Raw genomic sequence first — 15,968 nt, 5'->3', positions numbered from 1 at the left:
ATACCCTGGAGGATATTGCAAGGCTCTTGACTCCACCTCCTAAGTACACCCATCTCCATGTGAACAGTTCCCAGGGGGGTTAGAGGACACTTAGGGTCAATGTAAGATTTGCTCCATGTATTCTGGTTTAATTTATAATCAATACAAATTTGACATTTTACTATACAATAAGTGTATTGTAACAAAACATTTCTGCCCCTCTGCTCAAAGTTCTGGTTTTGGGCTGTCTCTGCTGACCTAAGAGCCACTGCTGCAGTCCCCAGAGGACAGTATGACTTTACCCTCCACTGAGCAAAACACAAAGTGCTAAGCACCTTCTACTCTCTTAGGTAAGGTTCCTGCCTATGCTACCCCCTGCAGAGATGTGATGACCCCAAGCTCTTGTAGACGAAGTGATCTGCTTGAGTTGTTGGCATAGGTCTGATGGGGCAGCCCCCTCCCCTCCCTAAGCTCTGTCTCCCCTTACCACAACCCCCCATCATAATCTCCCAAACCCTCAAATGTTAGAACCAGAGTCCCCTGGGCAGCACTCATATAAAGGACAAGGGTTTCCCCAACACCATCTTAAACGCTTTGAGTTTAGCACACAGGTAGGACAGCCTATGGTAGGTGACCAGTAATGATTCTGGGTACCAGCTCTGAGCTGTCTGTGGGTAAGGATCAAGAGCCAGGAAATCTATCTTGGCCTGTAACTGGCTTTGTAACCTTGGAAAAACCTGGGCTTTAGTGTCTTCATTTGAACAATGAGTGTGAGAATGGGTGATTTTTATGCCTTTGGTATATTAGACGGCTCCACTCCAACATTCTAGATGCTACTTCCAGGTACCTTATTATGTCCCTTTCCTTTCAGTTAAAAAAGAAAAGAAAGAAAAAAGAAAGTCCAAAACTGTCAATTTTCCATTTCCATTTCTTTTTTTAAAAAATAAAGTCCCAAACAACATTCTAAGGCACCACATGGTGACTGCCATGTGTGGTCTTCACCACCCTCAACGAGTGGGTATTTCCTTCTTGCTTCCGTTGTTGTGGTTTTGTTCATTTCTTTGAGATAGGGTCTGAATATATAGCCCAGGCTGGCCTCACACTGAAGATTACAGGTGTGTACCACCATGCCTAGTTTCCTTCTCTTTGTGACACACGTCATGGGTCAGAGAAGCCCAAAGGGCCCAAGACTCAGATCTGGTGGAATGGAGAGGTCCCTCCTACACACTGTAATTACTTGGCAGAATTCTTCCCTGACCCACTGTGATACTGACGGCATCACTCATCAAATGTTCTCTTCCCTCACAGTCTACTTCAAGGAATGCATTTGGGGTTTTATGACTGAGCTGCCCAGGAAAATGGTTTGAGGTGCCACTCAACCACTCCAGTGAGCAGAACTGGAATTAAGAGCTGCCAGCATCCTGAGGTTCTTCTTCAGGGTGGGCAACTGTTGCCTGGAGGCAACAGTTCATGAAGTCTTGAGTCCAGCCATAGAAATTCACCTCAAAGACCGCACAGAAGGGCTGAAGGGATGGCCCAAGTGGTAAAGCACCTGCCTAGCAAACATGAGGCCCTGAGTTCAAACCTCACTGCCATTAAAAACAAACAAACAAACAAAAAAGACCCCAGAGACCAGGCCTGGAATGAGACAAACCTGGGCAGAAGACTGGCTCTAGAACGTTCTCTGCGCCATTGTTTCTCCATCTGTACCCACCTCTGAGGCTGTTACAACAAGGAGTGAGAGGTAAGTCCTTAACCAATGACCAGAATCACTGTAAGTGGAAGAATCCTGGTGAAACCCTTATCCTGAGGGCTCTCTACGCAGCCAGGTAGCTGGAGACAGAGCAAGGAGAAAGACATGCTCTAAGCCCCATCTTCACTCATCATGTGAAGCCGCTCCCAGGTGCTCGGCCAGGGCTGATGGAAGAGACCCCTCTTGCCAAAAAACATACAACTCTGGGTCTTAATTTCCTCACCTTTCTTTCTGCTTGTAGACTGGGGTTTGAACCAAGGGCTTCGTGTTTGCAAAGCAGGAGCTCTACCACTTGAGCCATACCTCCAGTCCATTTTACTCTGGTTATTTTGGAAATGGGGTCTTGTGAACTATTTGCCTGGGCTGGCCTCAATCTGCGATCCTCCCAATCTCAGCCTCCCAAGTGGCTAGGATGTGATGAGCAGCCAGCACCCAGCTCTTTACCTTTCAAATGGAAGTTCTGCCAGGTGTTGTAGTGCTCACCTGTAATCCTAGCACTAGGGAGGCTAAGGCAGGAGGATGGAGTTCAAAGTCAGTTGGACTACCTTGTCTTATATACCAAAAAAAAAAAAAAGTTTATTAAAAAATTATCCAGGGCTGCCTTAATTTCCCTTGCAGTCTCTCCCAGCCAAGGAGGCCTGTGATGAGTGTGCGCACAAGAACACCAACACAGGCTCCTCTTTTCTCAGGCTGGACATAATCAGAGGACCACAGAATGCTGGGATGCCCTTCAGAGGGCAGTGAAGACCGCAGTATGGATACCTACATTCCAGAGCTAACAGGTGGGAGCACATACTGAGTTTTACTGAAAACCAGGTCTCTAGACAGAGTGAAGAAATATTACACAAGATTTAAAAAATATAATGCTTAGCTCTGGTTTGAACCTGCTCACTGACTTCCCTTATATAACTCATAAACCAGATAATCTATCATGACAATCTAGTTTACGATTCAGAAATACTGCCATTCAAGTTTACGACTTAGCTCTTAGCGCTGCAGGAGGGTCTGCGAGGACTGGGGTCAATTGCTACACTCTGGCCTGTGGGGGCTGGGTCCCACCCCTGTAGCCCGCGGGACCTGAGTGTTGTGTCATCTTCTCTGGCAGCAGCTGCCCTGTGTGAACAGTAACGGGGGGCAGGGTGAGGTCTTGGGGATAGGGCACTAAAGCTCACCAGCCCTGGTGTCCTCAGCCTCAGAGTGAAGGAGTATGGGATAGCAGCAGCAGAGGCTCCAAGGGACGCTCAACTGTCTTCATTGATGGGAGTCCGGCTGTCGCTCAGCAGCCTCTCACGCTCATCCCCCTGGTCTGGGTGCCAGCCCCTGGACAGGCAGGCCAGCAGTGGGTGGTGCAGACCATTGTAGAGGGCAGTGCCTGTGAGGAGGATGAGGAAGCCGAGGATCTGCAGCGGGTGGAAGACCTCCCAGCCCAGTGCTAGGCTCAGGGCCCAGATGACTACAGTGCGCAAGCTGTCCAACACCATGCGTGTGGTGGCGCTCATTTCCTTGGTCACGCTGATACCCGCAAAGTTGAAGAAGGCAATGCTACTGATGTTGCCCAGCAGTGCCAAGGTGATCAGTGGTTGCTGGCCCACCTGGCAGAAGGCGTCCAGGGCATCCTCCAGTGTCCCTCGAGGGTTTCCACTGAAGGAGCCAGCAGGGATGTAGTACATGGGCACCAGGAGCAGGGAGAGGATCACAAAGCCGAAGAGGCCTGGGGAGCAAGGAAGCTTGTCACGTTCTATACCTGGTTTAGCCTTCCAGTATAGCCTGCAGGTGCGGCAGCCGCTGATCTCAGGGCCACTCCTAGGATCTGTCTCCCACCTCTCTTCAGGAACCTTGGGTCTATGCAATGGACTCTTGCTACCCCCTTTTCACCTCAACCCGGTGGCTTCTGCTTTGCCCATGAGTAGGAAATACATTTTATACTGGATGTGTGCACAGGCTTGCACGCACACATGCACACACACACAACCAAGATTGTAGCTGCCCTTACTATATACCATGTTCATTGTTCTTCTCAATTAAAAAAGAACTGCTGGCTCCAGCTCACCTCATTGTTTTCACCAGGTTGGGAAAATAGCTCTCTAACTCAGCAGATTAACTGAGCCACAAAGAGTGTGTGCCAAAATGAAGTCAATGTACTGTTTCATTCACAAAGTCTTGCTAGAAACTAGAAATGAAACAAACAGTACGCTATACAATGTAGTGGGCTTAGGTCATTTACCTTCTACTGTCAGCTCTTCCATTTAGTAGGCCAGACACAGACAGCTAACAGGTGCTTGTGCCTGGGCTGCCTCTGGCAGCACTTTAATCCATATTGCGAATCCCATTATTTTTAAATAAAAAAATTGTTTTGGCAGTACTTGGGCTTGGAACTCAGGGCCTAACGCTTGCCAGGCAGGTGCTGTACTGCTCTGCCAACTCCACCATTCTGTCTGTGTTGGGTATTTCTGAGATAGGGTCTCACAAACTATTTGCCCAGGCTGGCTCTGAACTGTGATCCTCCTTATCTCTGCTCCCAAGTAGCTAGGATTACAGGTGTGAGCCACCAGCGCCCGGCCTAAATAAAAATTCTGATAGTTGCTCCCTGCTCAAAAACCTTCAGTGGTCCCTCCTGCTTGTCATCTAGTTTACTTGGCTTGACATCAAAGTTCTCCAGATATAATCCTGACTGCCTTAATTCCTGATTATTTCCCCAACACCAAACCTATACCACACTAAAATTACTCCTCACTGGTTTCCAAATTCACATCCTGCTCCCCAGGCCTTTGCCTAGTCTGGAGTCTCCTCCTTCCCACTCCTGCCTGTTTGAAACTGTGGGTCCAATGCCGCCTTCCCTGTTCCAAGAGAGTCAGACTTTCTTGGTCAATGAAGCATCACTTGAGCACAGTGGTCCAAGCCCAGTGCACTGCGCAGCCCTTTCTACTTGCTGGTTACCAACTCTAGAGGCCTGCACCTTGTTCATTACCATCCTTGGATCTAGCCTAGCACAGCAGGTGTCAGAGAATCTGTCAATTCCTATCTGGGTGTGGGGGGGCGGCTCACCCCCCTGACAGTGATGGCTGGTACCTGCCTTGTGTGCTATCTGCTGCCCCCAGCACATCCTCCCTGCTAGCCATTCCTCCCAGGTTCGCACACACACACACGCACCCTCAATGCCCACTGCCCGGAGTGGGTGCACATTGTGTTTGTAGACAAACATCTCCTCTAGCACCATCTGGATGGCGACGATGATCTGGGCCATGATGATCAACAGGTCCCCTGAAGAAAGGAGGCTCAAGTTAAGCCAGGGTTGCACTGGGCTGGAGCCAGGGATGGTGACAGGAGGACCCAAGGGGCAGAAAATACCAGCTCCTGACTTTTTGGGGCCCCATATAGCTAAGACACAGTCATGACTACCTATGCCTGATTCGCTTGCCCCTGGAGGGGCAGGTCAGCTGGTCAGGATGGAGGCTCCAGAAGGTCCAGAGACCTAGCTGGATCTGACAGCTACATGGCAGGGCAAGTAGGTCTTTAAGGAGTGACAGGCTTGAGACAAACATTTCTGGTTTAATCTTGACTCTGAGAGACCCAGAGAGGTCATTTCTTATAAAATGAGCTACAATGGCTCCCTTTGGGGACTGGAAATGTTACTATGATCAAAAATGCCCAAGTGCCAGGGTGGGCACAAGGTAAGTGCTCAGTAAGTGGTCCTTCCATTCCTTTCCCAGGCCAGCAGTTTGTGTGTTTAGGCATCACAGGATCGGACAGCTTCTCCTCGGACCTCTTATTGCTCACTCCTCTCGCACTGCTAGTCCCTCTTCCTTGGCACAGTAAGACCTTTCTCTGGTGTCCCTTATACTTTTTCCAACCCTAGAAAGCAAGTAAATGCCCTGCACCCAGGACCAGACCTGCATATGGCAAAGGTTGTATGACTCTGTGAGACAACTCTGTGCTGGGCTCTGAGAAGGGAGGGGACAGGACAGGTAACCCTGAGTCCCTGTCTGCACATACCTGTGATCACTTCACTGAGCTTGTGCTGATTGTCGTGCTGGTTCAGGAGGTCAGCCAGGCCCACGACCACCAGTCCTGCAATGGTGGCCAGAATGCCCAGCCACTGGCTCGGTGCCAGCCTCCGACCCAGGAAGGCCACGGAAAACAGCCCTGTGAATATGATTACTGCACCCCGCAGCATCTGGAAGCTGGAGGCACTGGTCATGTTCAGTGCTAGGAGAGGAGAGACAGAACTGTTAGCTCTAGAGGGCAAAGGCTGGCTGCCAAGGAGGGCTCCCCAGGGCTAGAGACAAACTGAGCCCATAGTAACACAGTCAGTCCTCAATAAATCTTGGTTGTGTGTGTGTCAAGTCTGTGGGAGAGTAGCAGGGTGGGGTAGAGGGGCAGTTTCACCAGTGACTCCTGTAGGCACAGCCCTCACTGAGCCCTTCTCAGCCTGGCCTAGCTACTCACCCACGTACATGAGGCTGGTTCCTGTCATGTCACATAGGGCTGGGGGCAGGAAAAGAAGGGTACTGAAGGGTTGTTGGGGATCCACACTGGTGTTTGACTGCCTTGCAGCTCTGCACTGGAGCAGGTAGAAGGCAGCCAGGCAGGAGAACTCTCCCAGGAACATGCCCACCGCCTGCAGGGACGAGAACCCACACAGACTCAGTGCTGAAGGGAGCTGAGGGATCGCCTTCAGCAGTATTGTTAACATAACCTTCCTGCAGACTACAGCTCATCTAGAACCCCAACTCAAACAGACAAAGCAGAGCTGCTGTGGGAAGCCACACAGCCCCCTGGGTCTGCCCCAAAGCCTGCAAAAACATCTCAGTGGAAGCCTTAAGGCTGTGGATCCTGTGTGCAGACTCCCGTTCAAGGCCAACCACTCTTTCTGGTCCAGATAAAGAAACTGAGGCTCAGAGAGGTTCAAAAACTCATGGAAGGCCGTGGAACAAGGTGATGACAGACTGGGGTGAAATACGAGTCTCCTGACTCCCAACCCAGCAATGGGGTATCTTCTATTGATAGGGTCTGCCCTGTCCCAATAGGGGTTTTGGCTCAAAGAGGATGGAAAGCAGCAGGCCTTTGCCATTGGGGCTAGTGTTTTCTCCATGTCTTGACGGAACATGGTGAAGACTCCCAGGACTGCTTGCCACTGGGACTTGTACAGGTCTCCTGCTGAAGACTGGGCCCACTGTCCCCTTCCATGAGCACCCTGAGACACTGTCCTTGTTCCAGGGAGGAGAAAAAGGTGGATGGCTCTTCTTGGATCAGAGCAGCTCCATCCTTGGGTCAGGAAAATATCCAGGGCATGGATGCAGGTGGGAGAGCCTGCAGTACCTGGAGGAAGGGGTGTTGGAAGTTGTGCTCCTTGCTTCCTCTGCAACCCTTGGCTGTGAAGTTGTCTGCCCACCTGCAGCAGAAAGAGGGAAGATCAGCCACCAGAAGCAGGTAGTGTCTCCACATGGCCAAGAGTTAGGGACTTGGCCCCAGCTGGGGCTCCCTCTCAGAGGGGCCAGTCTCCACAGCGAGGGATTTGTGTTGTTTTGTTTTCCTTCTGGGATGGGGTCTTGCTATGTAGCCCATGTTGACCTCGAACTTTCAAATCCTTCTGCTTCCCAAGTGTTGGGATTATAAATGTGCAACACAACACCTGGCAGAAATTTGCTTTTTAATGTTGGATAACTTTATTTTAACTTAATTGGCTTCTGAAATCTTTAGTTTCTTGTTTGTACACTTTAAAATATTACTGTAGAAGAGGTTCACAGGCCACACCAGTCTGTCAAAAGGACCTGCATACAAAGTGTCAAGAGCCACTGGTCTCAGACCCCAGAGATGACCACCTGGTGGTCTTCATAGAGTCTGAATGCCTGGAGAGGTCCTTTTAATGCCAACCGTAAAGCAGGTGACAGATGCACTGCAGTCACAGGGCAAGGGGCCAGTGAGCATTGTGGTGGATAGTAAGGACTGACCGAGGCACTGGTCCGTGGTGGGCCCAGAACCCTTCACAGCACTGTGCTTCGGCCAGCTATACCATCATTCTGAATTGTCTGCCACCCAGTGCAAAATTGCCTCTGCTGAATTACACTCTTGCTGGCTGTTATGTCTCTGGAGTCTAATCTTTCATTTGAAAGCCCCAGTCTTTCCTAGCCTTTGGCTCCCTTGACTGAACCCTGGCCTTAGCCACACATGATTTGGCCCAGACACAGAATGTCAAGACAGTGGTGCCTCCCTCGTGTTGGACATTGTTGGTCAGTCAACAGCTCCACTGCACCAGCCATGTCACCTGCTGACTCTAGTCAGTGAATACCTAGAGCTGTTTCCTGTGGGCCATGACCTGCTCCCACCATAATGCCCCATAGTGGATGTTTCTAAAGTATAAGATTGGGGACTTCCCCCCCCCCCCCACACCCAGTGCTGGGGGTTGAACCCAAAGCCTTGTGCATGCAAGGCAAACTCTCTACCATAGAGCTACACCCCCAGCCCAAGACTGGGCACTTCTTTTTGTGAAATACATCAGAGCACCCACATCATGGTGTCTTGTCCCATGCTCCTGGCTTACCTGTTACAAGACTGAGTCCCCAAAGAGCTGGAGGGAGTGAGGGGGACTGGGGGTAGAGTTCTGGAGAGTTTGTGGTTTTTCGGAATGGGAGTCAAGGAAGAATTGAAGGGAGGGAAGAAGTTCTGACATGACTGGTTAGAAGGCAGAGACAGGTTTGAAGCTCTGCGCAGTCTAGGGCACTAGGCAGTAACCAGTCCCAATATCAATAGAACAAAGAAAGGCCCCATTACACAATAGAAATCCCCTACTTTCTGGGTCCTGATTTGCCAGTTATGGCTCTTGGTTCCCCAGATCAACAATACAGCTCACCTAGGCAGGCCTGATTGGAACCCAGGCTTTCCTTGGCAAGAGAACTCCCTTGGGAAGACCTGGGGGAGCAACTGAGTGAAAGGGAAGAGAACCGAAGAGTGAAGGGATAAGCTTTACCAAAGGTGTGGAGCCACTGCCCCCAGCTAGCTATGGGTCAGAGAAGAGAATTGCCAGGGCTCCTCCACAAAACAAGGGGGGTGTCAAAGAGTCCAGGAAAGCTAACAGGAGCCTAGAGCAGGTGCTTTTTTGGAAGGGTGTGTGGCAGGTATGGAAGCTACTTTCTCATCCTCACACCCAGACCACAGACTGGAAGCTCAAGCAGTCCCCGCAGCTCTAGTAGTGATGCCACTCCCTAGAAATCAGCCTGGACTACTGTGCAGCAGCTTGTGTCTGTAACACAATCCAATTCCGTTCACTGTGGTCTGCAAGTGAGCTCAGCATCCAGTCCTTCCACACTCTCAGCCCCCTGCTCCCAGTAATAACCACACGAAGCCCAACGTTTTTGAGTGAATGAGCCTTCCTGATGCCACCTAGGAACAGGTCAGGGGATGAGGCCTAGAGGCACACGTCCAGGAGTCCTACTTCCCTCTTCTCTGATGAACAAGCTGGGCCAGAGGAGAGACTTGGCAGCAAGGCACTTCACAGGGAACTGGCTGCTGGCTCAGATGAGCTAACTCCTCCCACAAGGGTTGTCTTGGTTGTCTCAGAGGTAGTTCTGCCTAGACAGGTCATGCTGGCAGGCTTCTCGCTGGGGAAATGGAACCTCTTTGTATCAAAGCACTCAGCAGCCTGAGGGACTGGGTGTCAGCAGCACAGGCCACCCTGCCTAGAGCATCTCTTCAGGCCAGGGAGGAGACGCTCAGGCCTGCAGGCACCTTGGGGTAGGAGTCACGCTTTGGCTGATTGTGCTAGCGCAGGACCCCAGGTCTCATACCCAAGAGCCAAAATCCAGCCTCAGTGTATCTGGGGAGGACAGCTATGGCCCCTCAGGCAGGACAGCACACTTTACTGTCAATGCTCCACATGCATTTTGTTTTGATGGACAATTAAATTAAATTCATTGAGTACTGACTTTGTGCTGGGCCTGGGCTGAGCACTTCATGTGGGTTGTCCTGGTTAACCCTCACAGGTATCCTTGTTCTCAGAGGCAGATTCCAAGGCTCAGGTGCAGAAAGCAGTTCATGCTCAGTCAGTTAACAACCTACAGATCCAGGGTTGAACCCTGCATACTCAGAAAGGCAGCAGAATACCGGGAAAATGCAACCTGAGTCACACAGTCTGGATGAGTTGCAGCCAACACCGATGAACTATCAACGTGCTAAGTAACATGCTCCGGAAGACCTGGCACATGGCAGATATTCAATACAAGCTCTTTTCTGCCCCTTCTTCCTCTTTCCCTCATGAAGTACCACCTCCCCTTGTCAGTGTGTCCTCAGCTCCACTCTACCTTGCAAGCTCCTGGGAGAGGATTCATCCTCCAGAACTCACCTTGCTGGGCACCTGGAGGGGCCCAGGACTTTCAGAGTTACAAAATGTGGAACTAGAAGAAATTCAGCCATCTTCTCCTGAAACTCCTTATTTGCCAGAGGAGGAACCCAGGACCAGGGATGGCTTGAGGGGCCCAGGGCTTGTCAGGTGCTTAGGCAGGACCAGCCAGGGCTAGTCCCCAGGAATGGCAGCATTCAGTTCCATGCTCTCTCCTATGACCATCTTACTCAAGACTCTCCGGTTGCCCTGCAGAAGTGAGGAGGGGTAAGCCCTGCAGACCCACCTCTGTTCTCTGTAAACTCTATTCTGGGGGATAGGCCAGATCCTTTCAAGAGTTTCCTGGGAGGAGGTGGGATAAAGGAAAATGATGGAGAGGGTAAATTTAACTAAAACATATTGTAAGCATTTTTGTAAATGTCACAATGTGCATGCAGTAGAACAATAATATTTTAAAAAAAAAAAAGTTTCCTGAACATGGGCAGGCCAGCTGGGCATAGGCAATCCTACTGGGTGGTAAGTCATCCTTGGCGGGCCTTGACCACATTCAAACTCAGCATTCTGGGCAGTGTGCACCCATTGTGGTAAGGGGTGACACATAGAAACTGAGGAAGTAGCTGATGTGGCTGGTCCAGGACGATTAGCTGTGTGTCCATTCCCGCAGAATCTCTGCCATTTCCTCCCACAGCCCCAGCTGGTCAAGCCCAGTGAGTCAGCTTCTTGCTCTTGCCCATGGATTTACAGGAGGCCCAGAGCTTCTCCACTTCTGGGGTGTCCAGTAGTGGCCCTGGCTTGCAAGAAGATAGAAATGCCTATGAGCCCTCTCATTTATATGCATGAGAAAACCTTCCTCAGCAGATTTATAGTGCCTGGGAAGACAGAGTAAGGATCATTATGTCCATTTTACAGATGGGTTCAGAGAGACCCAGTGACTCATCTCACCCCACAGTTTCCAAGCATCAAGCTCTTTCCATTTTACTGCACTGTCCTCCTGACTTAGGCTGCCTCGAACTGGCCCTGCAACCCCTCTGAAACATCGATCTCAAGCTAGTTCACAGAACCCAAGCGTGGGGGCAATTGCCAAGGGCAAAACATGGAGCTGACAATGTAAAGGACAGTGAAAGCTTCTTCTTTAATAGAGGCCTGGTGGTGCCAGGCAGGGTCCCCCACCAAGGGATGAAGGGAAGTCAGGCCCATATGCCTTCCCTGTCCGGGTGGGCCATGGAGCCTGCAGAAGCTCAGAAGTGGGCTGTGCCTAACTTAGTGTCTGCTTAACCCTGACTCTTCTGATACATAACCTCTGCTGAATTCAGAAGAAGGCTCCAAAATGAGCACACCCTACCACAGGCACTTGGCAAATAGAAATGGTTGGTCTCAAGCAGATAATTAACAGAAGGGGTGGAGGGGCGAGCAAGAAAACAGCCACAGAAAGGAGAAGCAGTTACTTCCCAGGAGGAGCCAAAAGGCTAGTCCAGACTGGTGATTTTTCTCTCCATGGGCATGTGACATTTTCTCGCAGCCTTCTAAAACTTGCTGTGTGGACAGAGCTGGCCCATGGTCCCGGCACAGCAGGTGGCACACGCTTGAATGAGCTTCCTCAAACCCTGCTGTGAAGCAGCATCACCCGGGAGGGAAGAAGCCCCATGCCAGGGTACTGCAAGAGCTGCTCAGGTCTCAGGCGAAAGGAGCAAGATGAAGGCAGGACTCCCCCGTCCAGGGCTTGCTGCCCAGCCCCAGGGGGAGGGCTGGACAGGAGATGCCACTTAGACCTTCTAGACACAGCTTTGCTTGTCCTTGTGTGAGGGAATGAGAGAGGACAGCCCAAGAAGGCAGGGCTTTGGGACGCTACAGTCCTCAAGCACAGGATGGGACTGGTTCCCAGGCTTGGGTGCTAGTCCCCATTCTGGTACCATTTGACTGAGACACAAAAAGAAACTTCTCTTGGGGCCTCCCCTGTCAAGTGTGGGATTAGACTGGATAATTTGTTTCTAACAATAATAAAATGCCCATGAGTCAGGGTATGGAGGATTTTGAGTTTGAAGTCAGACTGGGCTATATAGTCAGACTCTGTCTCAAAAGAAAAATAAGTAAATAAATGCCCTCAAAGTGACTACAGAAGTCCCAAACCTTATTCCCACTGGTGGTTAAGAGCATGGATTCTAGTTGTGGAAATAGTTCAGTAGGAGAACACTCACTCAGCATGATGCCTAGCATGAGTGAGGCCCTGGGTTGACAATCCCAAGGTCTCTTGCCTGTAATTCCAGTACTCCAGAGGCTGAGGCAGGAGGATCACAAATTTGAGGCCAGCCTGGGCTACACAGACCCTATCTCAAAAAAAAAAAAAGGGTGGATTTTAGAGTCACACCACTTTCAGTCAAATAGAAACTCTGCTACCTGGAAGGTGAGTTGACCTTGGCAAGTAGTTTAATCTTTCTGTACCTTTTTATCCACGCGTTATGAGCCTAACTACCTGGCTTGGTGGTTACGAGAATTCTGACTTCATACGAAAGGCGGCCTGAACAGGGCCTGGCACTTGGTAGGTTGGGTGCTCTCTAGGTACAGGCTGTTCACACATGCTTTCTGTCTGCACCCGATGGAAACTGCAGGCCACAGTGTGACTTCACCATCAGGGTGTTCACGCTGCTCCCCCCATTCCATCTAAGAGTATCATTCTCACAATCTGGGTTTTGTTGTTGTTGTTGTTGTTGTATTGGTACTGGGGATTCAACTCAGGGCATGTGCTCTACCACTTGAGCCACACCCTCAGTCCCTTAGTTTTTACTGCTTTTTTGAGATGGGGTCTTGCTAACTTTGCCCAGGTGAACTCTTAATACTCTTGCCTCCACTTCCTAAGCAGCTGGGATTTCAGGCCATCATGCCTGGCCTATGGTTTGGCTTTAGAGCATTGTATAAGGAAGAACTCTGGGGCCTGTGTCAAGATGGGAGGCTCCTGAGAGGCCCTACACCAGGTTACACAGAGCAGGGGACAGGACCAAAGGTTGGGTCTCTCACCTGGGAGCCTCCTTCCTGTCTCTTAGGCAGCCCTCAAGTCTGGCGTCTCCTGGGATTGAGGTGCCTCTAGCTTCCAACCAGACTGGTTTGGAGCTTCTTAAGGAAGGAGCTGAGTCAGCAGTAAGTGGCCATTTGGAGTCTCTTTGAGGACAGTTGCTGTGGCCCACGTACAGCTACTCTCTGAGCACTTGAACTAGGCCTTGGCTTGAGCGACAGCCGAATGGAAGACTTATTCTGCTGTGTTCAGATTCTGACTGGAATGGGAGGCTCAGGTTAGGGCTTAGCACAAGGAGGCTAGCAGCTTTCCACAAGGGAGCAAACTCAAGAGGCAGAGGGCCACACCCAGAGTTCTATGGACTGTGTCCTCTTTAGGGGATGGGGGATACTGTGAGAGCACATGTGAACACATCTGTCTCCTCCATCTTAAATTCTAAGCATCTCAAAGGCAGGGACCTTGACTTGGTCACTGCGGCCTCCTCTTCTACCACACTTGTAGGTACCTGATAATCACCTGATGTGAATATTCTCTCTCAGGATGACCTCTCAAGCACATCATATCACTGATGGACCATGCCAGACATAAAAGCCTCAGAAGGAATGGCCATATCCCTCAGAAGGCTCACAAGTCAGTTTCTCAAAGTGCAAAGAGGGACAGAAAAACCAGGGAACCTGGAGCCCAGTACAGAGGGTGGGAAGGCCCACCTTCCACTAGGAGGATGGGAAGGCCCTGCTTTGAAGTAGAGGTAGAGAAACTGCCAAGAGAAGAAATGGCCTTCCTGCTCATAGTGGTGAGGAGGCTATGCCTGGTTTCTCAGCCTCATGACTGCACTGGGTCATGGTCCCCAACCTCCTGGGGAATGTCCTCACTGCAACAAAGCTGAACTTTGACCTGCCCTTCCTGTCTGAGTTAAGGACACATCTCTTCTCTCAGGCAGAGAGTCTTGGGGGGGTCAGCCTTGTGGCTTCACTCTGTCTCCAGGGTCTACCACTTGTTCCTTCCTTTCCCTGTCTCACTGCCATCTCCCAGGCAGCCTCATCTGGTAGCAGCAGCCAGATGACTCAAATGACTTGAAGAGTCCCAAATGACTCTTCAAGCTGATCACCAGGTTGATTTCATACTGCTTCTTTTGTATCATTTTCAGCATGTCATTCCCCAGCTCAATAGTTCCTTTCCGATTATGGGGAAAAATTCAGGCTGAGCATTTGGTGCTGGTGACAAGCCACCTTCAATCAAGCCTTTCTACTCCCTGCCTCCATGTCTCCGCCATAGACAATCCTACCTAAAGCCGGACCTGGTGTTGCACGCCTGTAAATCCAGGCTACTCGGAAGATTGTGAGTTCGAGGCCAGGTTGGAGAGACACACTATATCTCAAATGCGAAAAAAGGGTGGAGGTGTAGCTCAAGTGCTAGCACGCAAGTCAGGAAATGCAAGCCCCTGGGTTCAATTCCCAGTACTGCGAAATAAATTAAAAAACAAAACAAAACACACCTAAGCGTCAAGTTGCAGTGCTAACCCCTGAGGGCTTTCGGGCACCCTCTCTGCTGTCTCAGCTCTTTACTCACTGGTCACCGGCCACTACAGTAGCTGGCATGCACAAGTCCTGGAACCTCCCCCGCCGCCCTTAGGAGAGGAACTGATCCAATCTTCCAGTTCAAAGATGGGGAAACTGGGGCCCGGAGATGGGAAGTGACCGCGAATCAAAGCCAGGCCTCGTACCCCTTTGAATGGTTCGTGAACAGCGTACGAGCCGAAGGGCTCTCCGGGCTCCGGCGGGCCGGTGCAGCCAGAAAGCAGAGCCAAGGAGGGGGTGGCACCGGGAGAGGCGCGGGGCCCAGCCCAGACTCACTTTGCCGACAGAGTGTTGATGGAGCCGGTGACGAGCATGAGCCCGGCCAGGAACAGTTGGTACTTCGTCCAGGCCATAGCGGTGCACCGAAGGGCTGCAAATGTCAGCAAACAGCTCGCGCCCGGATCACCGGGGGCGGGGATGCGGTCTCCGGCGCTAGCGCTTCCGGGGCGGGTGTCACGTGCCCGCCCAGGCCCCGCCCCGCGCCGATCGCCCCGCCCCCGTGAGTGCGCTGGAGCCGCCCAGACCTTCACGCCACTGGGTAGATCGGTACGCGGGAGCTCGGACTCCCTACTTTTTTTTTTTGAGGTGCTGGGCATGATAAGCAAGAGTTTTACTGCTAAGCCACGCTCCCCACTCTCAGCCCCGGCCTCCCCATTTGTAAAAGAGGCTGATGGGAAGATGCAAGAATTGAAGATGCATTCCGAGTTATTAGAGCGTTTCGTAAACCATTTTGAGAGGTTGAGCTGAACGAAGTAAGAGATTAGTTGCGAAGTGGGAACGTCCACCCTGGGAATCTCTTCTCTCCAGGGTCCCCAGAGAACTCTGGGGAGGCCTTGAAGGTGTCCCTAGGGATCCCACTCCCCTGAGTTGCTCCCATATTGCAGGAAAGTGTCATAAGAATCTAGTTTCCAGCTGTCAGGGAGGCCATGTTACAGCTGAAACTGAACAGAGAAGCCCAGGGATTTGCTGAAGATCAAGCTTGGCATTGGTGGATTCAGATTCTTTAGTCTCGGAAAATCTGTGCCTTCTGCACAGTGCTTGCACCAAGTCTGCCCCACTGCGCCTCCAAGGACTCAGGCATCTAGACAGAAAGACTGGCTCTACATTGTTGGCAGAGGAGTTTGGGCCTTAAAACCCTACTCCTGGTTCTCAGCCGTCAGCTGTCTTGCCTTCCTCTTCCCCAGAACTCCAGTCTGCACCCCATGCCCTGTCATACCAGAAGCAAGACTCCTTGGGAGACTGCTTTGACCCAGCACACACTTTTCCCGCATTTTTTTGGATCTTGTTACTGGAGGTACAGAGACTAGACCTGCCTGC

General features: G+C 51.1%; 1 protein-coding gene across 1 annotated transcript; it reads right to left on the bottom strand.

Moving 5' to 3' along the window:
• Window positions 1-102: 102 nt before the first annotated feature.
• Window positions 103-15,089, bottom strand: Slc35f6 (solute carrier family 35 member F6). The gene is made up of 6 exons (XM_020185496.2): window positions 14,928-15,089; window positions 7,052-7,124; window positions 6,179-6,350; window positions 5,726-5,938; window positions 4,883-4,993; window positions 103-3,443 (listed from the first exon to the last, which is right to left on the bottom strand). Exons 1-6 carry the CDS (start codon window positions 15,002-15,004, stop codon window positions 2,974-2,976), a joined length of 1,116 nt encoding a protein of 371 aa, XP_020041085.2. The 5' UTR covers window positions 15,005-15,089; the 3' UTR covers window positions 103-2,973.
• Between the last annotated feature and the right edge of the window lie 879 nt (window positions 15,090-15,968).

The sequence above is a fragment of the Castor canadensis genome, chromosome 12 (genome assembly GCF_047511655.1).
Source record: "Castor canadensis chromosome 12, mCasCan1.hap1v2, whole genome shotgun sequence".
NCBI lineage: Eukaryota > Metazoa > Chordata > Mammalia > Rodentia > Castoridae > Castor > Castor canadensis.
Note: the sequence above shows the minus strand (reverse complement) of the source record. Positions and strands in the feature narration are given on the sequence as shown.